This window comes from Lissotriton vulgaris, chromosome 7 (assembly GCF_964263255.1).
Source record: "Lissotriton vulgaris chromosome 7, aLisVul1.2, whole genome shotgun sequence".
Taxonomy (NCBI): Eukaryota; Metazoa; Chordata; class Amphibia; order Caudata; family Salamandridae; genus Lissotriton; species Lissotriton vulgaris.
The window spans coordinates 1,342,093,902-1,342,109,204 of NC_141695.1; the positions used below are offsets into that span (position 1 = coordinate 1,342,093,902).

The window sequence follows — 15,303 nt, forward strand, 5'->3', positions numbered from 1 at the left end:
GAGCCACCGCTGTCCCTAGGCTGCCAGTACGTGGTAATGATGGCGGGGACGGTTAAGGCAGTCACGTGCCTATATAGGCGCATGGTCTCGGAGACTGTCGCCCCACTGCTGTCTCTGAAGGAGAAATGGGAGGCTGACCTAACGACGGAGATCCCTGAAGAGGTGTGGTCTGGCATTGTGGAGCGGACCCGAAACGGAACTCGCAACGCTAGGTTCCAGCTGGTGCACTTCTATGTCCTGCATAGGGCCTACCTGACCCCGGATAAACTACATAAATATTTCCCAGCCCACCCGGCGGCCTGCCCGCGATGCCCGGCGGACGTGGCTGATTTCCAACACATGTTCTGGTCCTGCCCCGAATTGGGTCCCTTTTGGCGGGAGGTAGCGGATATTCTGAGGGAGGTTACGGAGAGAGATTTGCAACTTACCATGGCACACTGCATCCTACACTGGTTCCCACACACATCGAAGAACAAGATCACTAGCAAGTTTCTGGACCTAGGCCTAATTCTAGCGAAGCGGGCCATAACGTCCCAATGGAAGGCGAACAGGGGCCCCGCGGTGGAGAAGTGGAAGACCGAGCTTCTCAAATGGGCCCGGTGTGAGGGAGAGCTCCGTATGCAGGCTGCGCTTAGAGCGGGCAATGACGCGGCTCTGGAGAGGGCCAGGACATGGGAGAGATTGGTCTTGGACCTCACATTCTTGGGCATGGATGAAGAAGATACCCCGGCGCATAGCCCGGCCCCAGCAGCGCAACCACCTGGAGAGATGATGGACTAGTCTCCCTCCCTTGTTCCCCTACTTCCTATGTGATGACTGTCTGATGTTTGTTGGCTGCTCCTGATGGTCTGCTTCGGGTCTGGTTTGGTCGGAATGCATGAGAACTCGCACTGGTGATACACTGGAACGTCTGGGGGGGTGGGGGACAGGATTAGGGGTAGGGGGAGTAGCTCTAGGTGAAGGGAGAGGGGGGCAGGAGGGGTTGGGAGGAATGGGTGGGACGGGGGGGTTGTTGTTCGGAAAAGGGGTGGAGAGACTACTGATCCTACTGGACATTGTGCATGGGAGGGGTCTGTTAGGCCTGAAAAGCGGCACTGCCATTTCCCAGCTGACTAGTTGTCATTGAACCAGGATGTATCCTCCAACACAGAACACTATCCTCTACTGCGCCGCTCGACCCCCGGGTTGTGAGCTTAATGGCTGTGTGTCACATGGGATGGAGGATTATATACATAAGAGACAACAGTGGAAATGATGCGAATGTTGGATTACATTACCTGTTATGCTGCAATAAAAAGATATTTACAAAAAAAAAACAAATAAGAGATTTGGTTGTCTTTGTAGGGATTTTTGCCTGTGGTACCTTCCATTCGGATCAGGGTCCTGCTTTCACCTCTAAGGCGTATAAGGATGCCATGGCTTCGTTGGGGGTCCAAGTCAAGTTTTCGTCTCCATACAGACCTGAGGGTAATAGTGTTGTGGAATGAATGAACCATGACTTAAAGCAATCTTTGACAGCTCGAGTTATAGGCACTGGCAGGAACTGGCTGGCCCACCTCAATGACGTGCAGCGTGCACTTAATATTCTCCCTAGAAGGTCTCTGGGTGGGCGGACCCCATACGAAATGCTCTTTGGTATCAAGATGTATGTTCTGGACCTTGACGGTCTAGACTCCGAGGCTGTTGACGTAGATGAACATTGCAATGTTCTACAGACTCTACAAGAGACGAGAGACAGTCTTGCAAAGGAACATTTGCCCTCAACCTTGGATGATGCATTGCAGATCCCGTTAGTTGGCTGGCTACCCCAAGTTAGAGAATTGGTTCGGGAGAAGATCGAAAACACGAAAGTATTTGGTCCCTCTTATCGAGCTCCAGTTCCAGTGCTTGGTGTGAAGGGCATAAGAACAGTAATTTTACCACCACTTCCAGGTCGTAAAGAAAACAGGTATATCTCCAATGACAATGTCAAGATACACAGAGTGGCAGATTCTTTTTAGTATGATACCGGCAGTCTCCTGTCCTTCGATAGTGAGGAATTCTGTTTTGGCCCCGGCTTCTGATACAGTGCCTTCATTGAGTACATTGCCTGGTACTCACCTTGATGAAACTGACTACACTTAACCCACTGACTTCACGATGCCTGATTTACAAACTCGCTTGGCCATAGAATCCAGATTTTCTTTTGACACTGTTTCACACACATCAAAAAAGCCTTCAAGGATTACAGTTTATGCAAGGCTGTTTAAAAAACATTTTTTGATTCTCCCTTGGACCTATATTTGGCTGGTGCTTTTTACGATTTACCTTTTTATGTCGATTGGTTTTGTGTTTTATTTTTTCCGTATCGTCAATGGACACTATGTCGAAGAGAGATCATGCATTCGACATCCTAATGGAACATTGGCACCCCATTCCTCTTCGCACACTGCACACAGATTGAAGAGAGACTTGGCTTTTGTTAACATCACTGCTTGGCCTGTCCTGGATGGGATAGTATGGGATGCTGTTAAGTTTCAAATCCATGGCCCCACTGAGGTTATAAATGTCCCTAATGTGCTTAGAGTTAACATGGGGGATGTAGTTAAACAAAACATACGTTCTGATGATTGGGATGTTCAGGCCGTAGAAGCATTGTTTTCTGATTTGAAATATTATGCTACTTTTGATGCTGAGGATTTGTATTTTGAGTCTGCTAATTACGGTGATTTATATTGTTATCAACATTTTGGCATTCACTACCTGCATAAAACTAATACCAGGATGAGCACTGTGAATTATACACAATGGGAACATTGTCCGGCTCCGGTACGAGGCAGTTCTGCTTTTTTTTTCAAAAAAGTATACTTATTTCACCGATTTTAATCGGTCAAATCCCAATGCATTTTATTTTAAAATGACTGAAAAGTCCACGTCCAAAGTTAGACTTACCAATACAAAATTATTGTACTCGAAGCCCTTTCTTGACCAATTGGCTGTTGAATGCTACGAGTTGTGGAAGGAAACAGTTGACCTTAAATCTGTTTGGGGTTCTAAAAGTTGTCAGGTGCAAGGCACTGAGGCTTTTCACCGTGCATGTCTCATCCCGAACCATATGCTGTTTTTGAATTCCACCATTTCACAGACAACATGCTTTGGATTGGCTACATCTAAAAAAGTTAAATGCTCCTTCTTTCCCTGATTTGGATGAATATTCAGGTTGGGATAATACAACCACAATTTCAATTAGGGAGTTGCTGAATTCTTCCTTTAACATATCCAGTTTGGATCCCCATGGCTGGTTGCTCTGGCACAGGAGTGCTGACTCGTGCCAGCATCGTTTTCTGGTTTTGGCTCAAGGCTTTACACAGGTCAGGGTGGATCCCCACTTTGACAGTGACCATTCTGTAACTACCTATTCTGTAGGCAAATTATGTCAGAATTGGCTCAAACATTCTACCTTGGCGTCAGTTAAACTGCATTTATCTAAACTGACTGACGATGTTGATCTAAATGATTTCATAAAAGGCTCGGCTAAAGGTAGATCTAAAAGATGGATATATGCTGTTTATAACAAATTCTGGAAAACTTCCCAGATTGAGGCGGCTACCCGGCTTAGGGCTATAGATCAGGCTAGTTTAGAAAAAGTGCTTGCTGTTGTGGATAATAGCATTAACACGCTTTCTTCCTGCATTTACACGTTGGACAATATTGTGTGATCTGTTGTTGATATTGTGCAAGATGAAGTGTCTGTATTGTACCATGGTCAGAATCACTTGCGTTCTATTATGCAATTTGCATGGACCCTGTAGACGCTTAAAACCGGAAAAGTGCTGTGGCATTACATAAATACCTCTTCTCTATTTGCACCGTTTAATTTGACTGACAAGCAATGTTTGCTTTCAATGAAAGATGCCACTTTTTCCATGTTACACATTGAACGATTGGAGTCCTTACCATTTTCTGTGGCAGAGGCCACTACTGCGACGTGGCTTATCCATGGGTTGATAACTCTACCGTTTCCTCTATTCGAGTTTAAAAATTGTATGAAGTATTTTGCCATTGGTAGATACCAGCCTCTTGGTAGTTCCTATCTCCATGAAGCCTGGTCGCTTCCCTTTACATATAGATGCCTTAGGGAGGGCAAGGAGGTTTATCTGAACGGCGAGGAATGCAATTAAACACCGGATCACTCTTTAATGTGTCGACATATCCAATTACACGGCTCCTGTAATGAAGACGAGCCTAATTTAGCCTGTGTTTTGAAAGGTACCCCCGTGCCCACTATCGTTCCCACATTCACATTACTGGCAAATGGGAGTTATTTACTATTAAACAATGAGGATTGCTGTGGGTTAATAAAAGGCATTGCTTATGTCGTTACCGCCAGTGAGCGTGTGGTTTGCTGTAAAAATTTGATGTATCCACCCACCCACGCATGGGAAACTGGATATTTCCATCGGGCCGAGGATTCAGACCTTGAAAGCTGAGTTCAATAAGATGAGTCGCATAAGAGCTCTATTGTCCCAAAAAGAAGTTGTCCTCACATCTGCTCGTGAAACATTTGTCCTTCATGTAGCTAACACCCGCACAGAGGTGTATGCTTTATTAAATACGGACTTGCCATTGCATTTCGGTGAGTTAATTCACACAATCTTTAATGCATTCTCCACAATGGGCTAGCGCACTTTTTTAAAGTGATTAGCAGCGGCCTTGTGACTTCGTTTCAAAGTATATTTGGGGTCATTCCTGCTTTCTTTCATTCGATCTTTTCCAGCCTATTTGGTGGATTTCCCATTTTACTGGCGCTGGCTGCCGGCGTTCTTTTGCTGTTTTGTTTCATTCAAAATGGATGCACATCCTGTGTTTCAAGATGAGCTGTCGCGACTGGCACTGTTTCGCAACATAATGCTTGAGTACTATGGAGCGCTGCCACTCGCCACCTTAAGTGCAGCTTAAGGATTATCATTTCGATTTTCCTATTTCACATGTGTCCAGCATGTCTTTCATTGCCTGAGTTGCGATTACAACTGGGTCCTGGATTTGTGTCTCTGCAATACGGTGTCTCCTGATGTGGATTATAACCAGCTCATGAGCCCCTTAGTTGCTCATGAATTGTTTTGTTCTGACGGAGGGATTATGGCCTTTGCAGCGATGCATGGAATATTGGGTCGTTGGAATGTGTTCGCAGCGGCGCATGATTTCTTGGCACACAGCTTCATCGAGAACCCACTGAGTTGCCCTCTGATGGTACTAGAGGTTCCGGTGATTGAAGAGCATGTATGTTCTTTCCCATTATTGAATTGGATGGCTGAACTATTTTCGGATGAGAACAGTGACTTCCTATTGAAAGCTGTTGCTGCATATTTTCCATATTCGATGTTAGGATGAAGTATGACATCACCTTCATTGAATGTTGGACGATTTTTTTATCCCTAGCTTTCTGCCATATGCCCATTTTCTCTGCCCCAGGCCTATTGACTTTGCTAAAGCCAAAGACTAACCTTTCTTGGTTATGTGATTTTTATTTTTGGGTGAAGATTTTTTCACTTACACAAATTTGAGCTGACTGTCGTTCTTGAACTCTGCATTTCAAAATTTGCCCCTTATCTTATCTTATCTTATTTTATCCGTGCTGAGATCAAGGGAGGGTGTCATATAGATATGCTTTGCCTACACACTGTGTTAAGTTAGCACGACCTTAAAAGGAGATCAAACGACATTTTACCTTTCTGCTGCTTTTGCACATGGCACATATTGTTATTATAGCTTTGAGCCTAGTGGACTGTTTCGCTTCACACAAGAATAATATGTTTTTCCATTTTTATCAGCTTTGCTTGGTAAACTATTTCTGTACAGTTAGTGCTGAGGCCTTCAAGGATATGTCAACACAGTGGTTGTTGTGAGGTTTGATCTTCGCACGTTCTAGACATAACATACATGCAGCTGCGGCCAAACTCTGGCTTTAGGCGCGTTTAATATTGGAGTTCACAGAGTATACACACACACTTGATGATGCTTCGCATGCAGAGCGCTGGTGGAAGATGATGTGATCCCTTTCCACTAGGATCAGAGGTATGGGGCCGCCCTGCTAAAACCCAAAGAGACCTTCTTAGATATAAAATAATATACTAGCAAGGGAGGGTAAGATTTAGGTGCAAGTTAGCCTTCTTCCCTCTTGCATTTTAACATGCTTTCTCCCTTTGTATTCTATGGACTAGTAACTATGCTGATTACTTTGTTTCTTATAATATGTTTGCTTGTATTAGCTAAGATACTGCCTTAAGGACACTGCATTAGAAAATAAACAATTCAAATGTGCACATATATTCATTTACTCCTAGTCGGGATTGATATGTTGGTATAACGAAAGAGTGTTCATGTGTTCCACGTTACCTGAGGTGTTCTAAGTCCATGTTCTGGTTTGTCTTAATATTGGGAGTGTGTAAGAACCAATGAGACACTGTTGCTAGTATGGTAGGGGATTTTGGGTACTAAGGTGAGTTTTGGCACATCCTAATTCACTGAGGTTCCAAGTCTCTATGCACAGTTCTGTGTGAGAACAGGATCCCTGCGACACTGAACTATACACTTACAGGCCAAAATATGAACAAGCCTAGGAAATGTCAATGAGTCTGGCTTGCATTTTGAGTTCTGGCTAATATAGATTTAAAAAGCCTTCAGAAGCGAAAATAACAACAACAAAAAAATCCTTTCTGTATATAAAGCGTGTAAAAGATAAAGTAATACGTGTAGTTAGTGTATCCCAAACTGCTGAGTCTCTCCGTGGTAAAGTATAGGACAAATGAAAAAAGTTTATTTAACAAAAAAAAAATGTATAACATGATTTTATGGTAAATGGTAATGTAAAATAAGTGTATGTATTTCTTTGAAATTTAGAGCACAATAAAAAAATACAGCACTATTAGCTTAATTTTAATTAAATCTAAATTTGAATAAATGAAATACATTAAGAGTATTTTTCTGAAGTTCAAAAAATAAATCCCCACCTAAATATAAAAAAACATCATATATTAATAATTCTTAAAAGTAATGGATAGAATTAATTTAAAGTCAACTATTTATGTTTTAATAAACGTTAGATAAATTTTTAAATGAAAAAGGTTGTTAACATATTTTATAACTACATAATAAATATATTATCATATAATTATCAATTTATTAAAACCAGAAATGATAATCTTTTATATTTTTTACATTTTAAAATTATTTTATTTAGTTCAATATTATTTCCCGTGCATTTTTCCCACAGGTCACTATCTCTATTATTTTCTATGTGAGAGTATTACAGGGCCAGTGGTTGGCCATGCACTGTGCTGGATATACTTCACCTCTGAGCTAGAGACATTTTCTACTATTTTTGGCTGTAGCAAATTTAGAAGTGCGGTTTGTGAATAGCAAGGAGCTTCCTCTTTTGTGGATGGCTGCACTTCTGTCACTAAACCCCTCCACAAGCTTCCCTAAGCTGCTGCTCTATACAAGCCCCTAAAGCTTTTCCATATAGTAGTAGGTATATCATTTTTCCAGCCACTTCCCCTTGTCCATCCCACATTTGCTATGAAATAGTAAACTTACATGTGTGAGGATCTCCCCATAGAAAATGTAGGATAGGTGGAGGTAAAGATTTACACTCTTAGGACTGTGGATACCATTTTGTAGTACTTTACTAGTTCTACTGTAGTACTAAAGATGCACTACAAAATATAGTACGTGAATAGGCACCAATATTGTGGGGTAGCAGTTCTAAGAGCTTTGTTTGTGCATTTACTACAGTTTGTATGCCTGATTGTATCACAGATAATCACACAAAGTACAAGAGAGTTTATTTGCACTCTCATCCAGCTTCTAACAGGATGACATGCCGAGATTTGATTAAACAAATAATAAGCTGGACAGCTTTCTTACCTGATTGAGATGCATATTGAGTTGCGTACCCGACCACTCCTGGAAAACAAAAAAGTGATCCATATGTACTGTACTAGTTACACAAACAATCAGAAGTGTGAAATATTTAATTGAAAATAGCCTGCCTAGGGATTTTACTAAAAAAATAACATATAGAGCACAGCAGCACTCACTTTTAAAGGATAAACAACACAAGCCTTGTCTATGTTATCTAGGTCACTCTTTGTGCACTGCCATGTAGGATGAACAAGTTGACTAGAGAATAGGACCACCTTAACCCCTTAAATGCTAATTAGTTTCCCGATCCAGGACCAGATTCATAATTTCCCGATCCAGGACCAGATTCATAAAGGTAAACCTACACTTTTTTGTAAGTTTACACGTGCAGTAGTATATAACTTTTTGGTATCCTCAAACTACTATTGTAATTTTACTACTAGCAAAATTACTAATAGAAAAATTGCACTTATAGTTTGTGAATACCAAAACAGTAGTAAAGTTACAACAGAAAGTGCAAACTTACACAAAAATGTAAGTTTACTTTTGGGAATCAGGCCCTGTGACTCAGGCTTAGAGGGCCTAATTCACAAAGGTAAACTTACACTTTGTAGTAAGGTTACTATTCGTTTGGTATTCACAAACTATGGGCCCGATTCACAAAGGAAATCTGAGACAAAAGTCCAACTTTAAGACTTTTGGTATTCACAGAGGTCATTTACGAGTCGTATCTTTACGTCCGCAGTCAGGCCGGAACCTCCTGCTCAAGGCATACTCTTCGGCTCGGGTTAGAATCTCGACTACTGGGGCGGCAGCTCCGCCTCAGGCCAGATGAAGTGTAATCAATAGGCTGGAGTGGGGGCGGAGCTTGCCGGGACGAGAGATGGCGACGTTTTGAACGAGCTCCTCCGAGGTGGCCCATGAATCAGACACATCCTGCGCTGAAAAGTGCGATTTAACCTGCCAGACATGGAGCTAACCTGCTACGGAAGCTGCGCCGCCGAGATTTAACTGCTCCAGAGGGGTCCGGAGCTCTGGCTCGGCAGACACTTGAAGAAACGCGGGTGAGGCCTCCTACGGGCGACGCTTGACTGGACGCCGGCCTCGCCTGATGAGAAAGGCCGCTACGCAGAGCACGTTCTCAGACTGAGGTGAGGCCTGGGTGCAAGGCGGAAGACAGAGAGCGCGCCTAGCGCAAAGAACAGCCCCGGAATGTCTCTAATTCGCTAGCTGAGGATATTATATTAAGAAAAGTCTTACGCAACCTGCCCTGGGAAGCACATTACAGACACCATCCCTGAGGGCCATGTAACAGTAAAATACGTACATTGCATGCCGCAAACCAAAACCGGGGCTCTGTGGGAGGCTCTCACAGCTCACTGAAGAGAATGCTGTGCCGCCTGAACAAGCGGAGCAGTGGGTAGGCGCTGTGCCTTCTTACCGAGTATACCCTGCGGTGGGCCCGAAGTCACACGGGGAGAGGATAGAGTGACCGCGCTGCTGCTGAGTTGGTCGCGGTCAGAGGCCTGGGTGCGAACTCAGGCCCAGCTGACTCTAAGAGGAGAGGATTACCAGGGCCCCATGTCACTTACTGCAGGATCTTGGTGACACGGGGAGGTCCTGAAAATTGACCTTAACCCACTTGAAGACTGGAGCGGCACAGGAGGAATAAATCACTCTGTAGGGCTTAGCCAATGCATAGCCAATGCTTGAGGTACGATTTCCAGCGGCACGAGAACCTCGCACGAGGGTGGTCCATGCTCAATGGCACAGTTTGGATCACCTGAGGAGTATTGAAGGTTGCACAGCTCAGAATATTGCTGCATCACTCTTGTGCTTTGGCGGCAGTGACGCTGGGGAAGACAACCACAAGAGCACGATCTAAGACTCCGGTGTGGCCGTGTTCGGGCACTGATGGTCACAGGCTGGGTATAATCTACGGGCGTACAGGCTGCTGAACACGCTGTTTGATATTATACACAACTTAACGCCCAGGAAAGTGAAACTCAGGACCAATAGCATATCCCACGCTAGATACAGCTACTAAAACAGCCTTGGGCAAACCTGATAAAAATCAGCCAAAAAAAACCTTCGATCAAACCAAAAGACCGCCAGACCAGCCAATGAACGACCGTCAGACGCCTCAGGCTGCGGTGACATCTACTACTGGCGTCCCGACTGACGATGTCCAGTCGATGTTCGTCTCAATACAAACTACATTGACAAATATCAACAGTAAAATCGATTCCCTAACGCACACAGTGGATCGAATGTCGGAGAGACTAGATCGCCATACAGAGAGAATTGACATGGCCGAGCGGAGAAACTCGGACGTCGAAAACACCAATAATCAAGCATCCATCAAACAGCCCAAGATGGAGAAGCAGCTGGGGACCCTAGCAGCAAAGGCAGAAGATTTAGAAGCTAGATCAAGAAGAAGTAACATCCGCTTAATGGGCATAGCAGAAACGAGAAACCCTGGCCCTATGGAGAAATACGCGGAACAACTTTTAATAACGCTACTGGGCAGATACACATTCTCAGACGTCTTCATAATTGAAAGAGCACACAGATCCCTGGCCCCTAACCATCCGCTGGGCACCAGACCGTGGCCCATCATTGCCAAGTTACTAAACTATGGGGATAGAGACGCAGCGCTCCGCAAGGCCCGGGAATTGGGCACTCTGAGACATGAGGGCATGGAAATAGCACTGTATCCGGACTTCACACAATCTGTCCAAGAGGCGAGGAAGAAATTTGGTCCGGCAAAACAGAAACTCCGCGAACTACAAACTGCCTATGCAATGCTATATCCGGCCAGACTCAAAATCACAGACGAGGGATCTACAAAGATATTCAATGAACCCAAAGACACCATGAAGTATCTATAACTGAGAAAACCTCAAGGAACGAGAAGAGGATCGCAGAGGGACAGATTGCTTGACCGTGAAACTATGTCTGATGTGGAATGATATTGAGTGCATCGGTGGCAGATGACTAAGTGCCAACTGGAAAGTTCGGGACTATACTGTTCAAATGCGGCCTGTGGCTGGGGCCCTGGGCTGCCTGCAGGGATTTGATCACGCCCAGAGTACAACGCGACCTGGTGGCGACGCATACAGCGGCCACACTGGCGCGGCCTTGCTGGACTGAGACTGCTCCATGCATATGTCATCCAGATAAGTAGATTGGACATATACGATACTGCACTAAAGCTTTATTTCATATGCGGTGGAATTGATAAATACGTTTTATTTAGCCAGCTTGGTTATAGCATTGTAACTGGTTAATGTAACATGGTTTATTGTTCGCTGGGGAGCGCACTGATGTGTTGATAAGTGGCACCCCCTTTTTGAGGGTTCTCAAGAAGGGTTAGGGCTCAGCAGCTCCCACCCACCAGTGTACACCACAACTGTTTATTTTTTTTGGTATTTCTTTGGTTAGGGTGGGGGTAGGGGAGATGGAGATAGGTTTCATTCACAAGGGAGTGTCTTCGCAAAGTGGAGGGCAGCGAAGTGGGAGGTGGTAGGGTGTGAAATGGGAAAATCACCTGGCAGTGACAAAGGTATAGACAGTTTATTTTGTGTACTTGCAGGATGGCAAGATCGTCAGGGGCAAAACTTTTTCTTTTATTATAATATATGGCGTCAACTCTGAGACACGTTCGTACAATGACCATCATGACCTGGAATGTTAGAGGGTTACGAAATTCGCAGAAAATACGTAAAGTATTGGCTTACTTGGACAGGCACAAAGTAGATGTGGCCTGTCTACAAGAAACGCACCTTACAGAACACAGACAGAGTAGAATTGGACATAGATGGGCGACATTTCGTATAGCATCCTCCTACTCTAATTATGCTTGAGGAGTGATGATACTAGTTAAACGTAATACCCCTTTCACACTCATTAATACTATCAAAGACGATCAGGGCAGATTTGTTATTTTGCAAGCTAATTTTGGTGGCACAGCTCTTACAATTGTCACGGTGTATGGTCCGAATGTAGATGACCCACGTTTTTATGAGGAAATCTGGGCCAAACTGCGTGATGTACGGCCATCAGCTATTCTATGGAGAGGGGACTTTAATACTTGACTGGACCCGACCCTTGACAGATCGTCAGGCAATGACAAGTATGGTAAACGTTCGGCTAAATCTCTGAGGGAGGGTATGGAGGAGTGGTTCTTGATAAATGTATGGAGCCTGAGACAGCCCCAGGTAAAAGATGGAACTTGCACCTCTCTGACACATAACTCTTGGTCCAGACTTGACTATTGGTTGACAACACAAGAGGTTAGGACGTGGGTAACATCTGTGGAAAGCTTACCTAAAATATTGTCGGATCATGCCCCCGTGCGTATGGCACTGGCCATTCCTACGTACACCCCAAGCCAATTTACATGGACACTAAACCCCTCCACGCTTCAAGATCAGGTATTCCGCAGCAAGCTCCGTCAAGCGATTGAGGATTTATTTCAGCCTAACGCTGGATCTGTCAAAAGCTCAGGTATGCTTTGGGAGGCCTTTAAGGCTACTATTAGGGGGTATTGCATCAGCAAGCATGCAGGGATACTTAGGGACATCCAGCAATAATTAGACATGATGGAAAAAGATATACAACAACTGGAAGTAGAATACACCAACACATTAGACACTTAACTCCTGGCAGGCATCTGGCAAAAAACAAACACGTTTAATGAATTTTCCAACACTGAAATAAAATATCTATAACACAAATACATAGCTAGGAATTACGGGGAATGGGGCGGACCGGGTAGAGCACTATCATACAAAATTAAACCAGCACACGTCACTGCTCATATAACACAAATTAAAGATGACAGCGAAGCGCCACTGTATGACACTCACTCCATACTGGATAGTTTCATGTCTTACTATTCAAACTTATATACCACACAGTCTGATACTTCCCAGCCAAAAATATTTAACTATTTAAACGATATTGGGTTAGCATGGCTCTCTGATACGCATCGTGAGTACTTCAGTCTTCACATCACGGAAGATGAATTTGAAGATTAATTCACTTCCAAATAACAAGGCACCTGGCCTTGATGGCCTTCCAGGTGAATTTTATAAGGAATATAGAGACCTTCTTTTGCCTCACCTAGCAGAGATGTTGGAGGAGGCTTACGAAGAAGGCGTCCTTCCGTTGTTGCTACGGGAAACCTTTTTGATAACACTCCAAAAAACCTGGCAAAGATCTGACAAAATGCAAGTCATATCGCCCACTGTCGCTTCTAAATATAGGTTTAAAAATTCTGGCCAAAATAATAGCTAATCGGATACAACCTTTATTGAGATCCTTAGTCTTACCAGATCAGGCTGTTTTTGTGCCTACTATATCCACGACACAAAACATTCATACCATTTTCGCAATGTACCATAGTCTACATCCGGAGATAACTGCAGCAGCCGCCCTATTAGATGCGGCAAAAGCCTTTGACACAGTGGAGTGGGAGTTTATGTTTGCAGTTCTGACCAAAATGGGGTTCCCATCACCTTTCATAAGGTGGATCTCGTTACTATACACTGAACCCAGGGCCAGAATACGAATAAATGGCGTTTCGTCTCAGCCTATAATAATAAGTCGCTTGACGAGGCAGGGATGCCCCCAATCCCCAATTTTATTCGCACTCACGCTGGAATCGTTGGCCTGTAAAATTAGACAGAAACACCCGGAGGCAGCCTTACAATTCACTCTTCGTCTTATAGGAATTTCCTTATATGCCGATGATATGAGAATTTATACTTGATACCCGGACATTAATTTGAAACCAATAATAAGAGAATATATCTGTTATGAGCAGGACTCCGGGCTCAAAATAGATTGGGATAAATCGGTAGTAATACCACTCACGTTAGAGTCACCACAACCAACTCTGGCCTATCCCCTGCAATGGAATGTTGACTCGGTAAGATACCTGGGAATCAGGATGCACCGGGACCTGGACATAGTAATTAGGGAAAATTAAGGGAAGGCTATGACCAAATTGGAAGCACAAGTGGATAAATGGATTAAGTTGCCCCTATCACTAGCTGATAGAATTGCACTGCAGAAAATGATAGTCCTACCCAGATTCTTATATTTATACTGGAACATTCTTATATGGCTCACACAAGCATTATTTACTAAGCTAAGGGTCGTACTTCAACGTCTTACATGGGCAGGTAAGCAATCCAGAGTCAGCTGAAAAACATTGACAAAACCGTATTATCAAGGGGGGTTCGGTGCGCCAGACCTACAATTATATTAGTATTGTGCGCAAGCGCATCATGCACACTATTGGATACAACCTCACGCATACATCTCACATATTGTGGTAGAGAGGGACAGTGTTTTTCCACAGCGGTTGACAAGCTTTCTATCGGATCCAATCACCTTTACTCCCAGAGATACTATACAAGCGGTCCATTGCACATCCAGAGCATGGCATGAGTTGGCGCATCGTGCCCAGAAGCTTCCATTATACGCCCAGGCACTACCATTGGAAAATCACCCCAAACTTTCAGTCACACAGGAAAAGAAAATGAGGACAGTACTAGGGGAAATAGAGTTCACAACCATGGGTCAGATGTTTTGAAATAACCAATTCATATCACGTAATGACCCAACCCTATGCGCACACCAAACGCCACTAAAAGTGTTCGCATATCTACGACTACCCTTAGTGGTCAGGGAATTGTGCACATCATTCCTGGAAGAACCTGCACAAATGAATGCACTGCAGATCCTTGTACCTGCACCCACATGCCAACACCTAGAGACATGTTTGTATAATGCTTCACCACACGAACAGAATTCGAGACCTGACTTGTATCTCTGGAAGTGGGAAAAAGCAACTGGTGAAACAATATCTGAGGAAGACTGGAACTATAGCTGTGCCCAACTACATTTACTGACGTCAAATTGCAATTTACGCATAATTCATTTTAAGTTTGTCCATCAAACGTATTACACACAAGTTAACTTGAACAAATATGGCCTTAAAGCTGATGACACATGTGTAAGATGTAAAGCACCTACAGCTGATTTCTTGCACATGGCGTGGTCATGTTCTCACCTACAAAAGTATTGGCAGGAAGTCACAGATGCACTATTGACCATGCTCGCTGAGCAAATCCCAAACACACCTTTGGTATGCCTGCTGGGTGTAAATAAACTTAAAATAGCCAAGAGGCGCAAACTACTGGCTGTGGCACTCTTACTTGCAAAGAGATAGATAGAGATGAAGTGGGGCAGTAAATGACCGCCCAGATTCAAAGACTGGATAACTGACATGGCATATCGTAAAGAGACACTGGGGCATATGCAGAGGGCATACCTCAAGCCTCCAGGCCCAGGGACTTCTGGCAGCTGCTAATGGAATACCTACAGGCG

The 15,303-nt window shown here is 44.0% G+C and overlaps 1 protein-coding gene across 1 annotated transcript in view; it reads right to left on the reverse strand.

Moving 5' to 3' along the window:
- The window catches only part of LOC147703652 (uncharacterized), a 1,900,603-nt gene extending 1,891,779 nt beyond the window's left edge, over nt 1-8,824 (reverse strand). The window contains exons 1-2 of the mRNA XM_086929537.1: nt 8,678-8,824; nt 7,906-7,978 (exon numbers count right to left, since the gene is read on the reverse strand). Coding sequence (XP_086785663.1) covers nt 7,906-7,978; nt 8,678-8,824 — 220 coding nt within the window. The remainder of the gene's footprint in view (nt 1-7,905; nt 7,979-8,677) is intronic.
- Between the last annotated feature and the right edge of the window lie 6,479 nt (nt 8,825-15,303).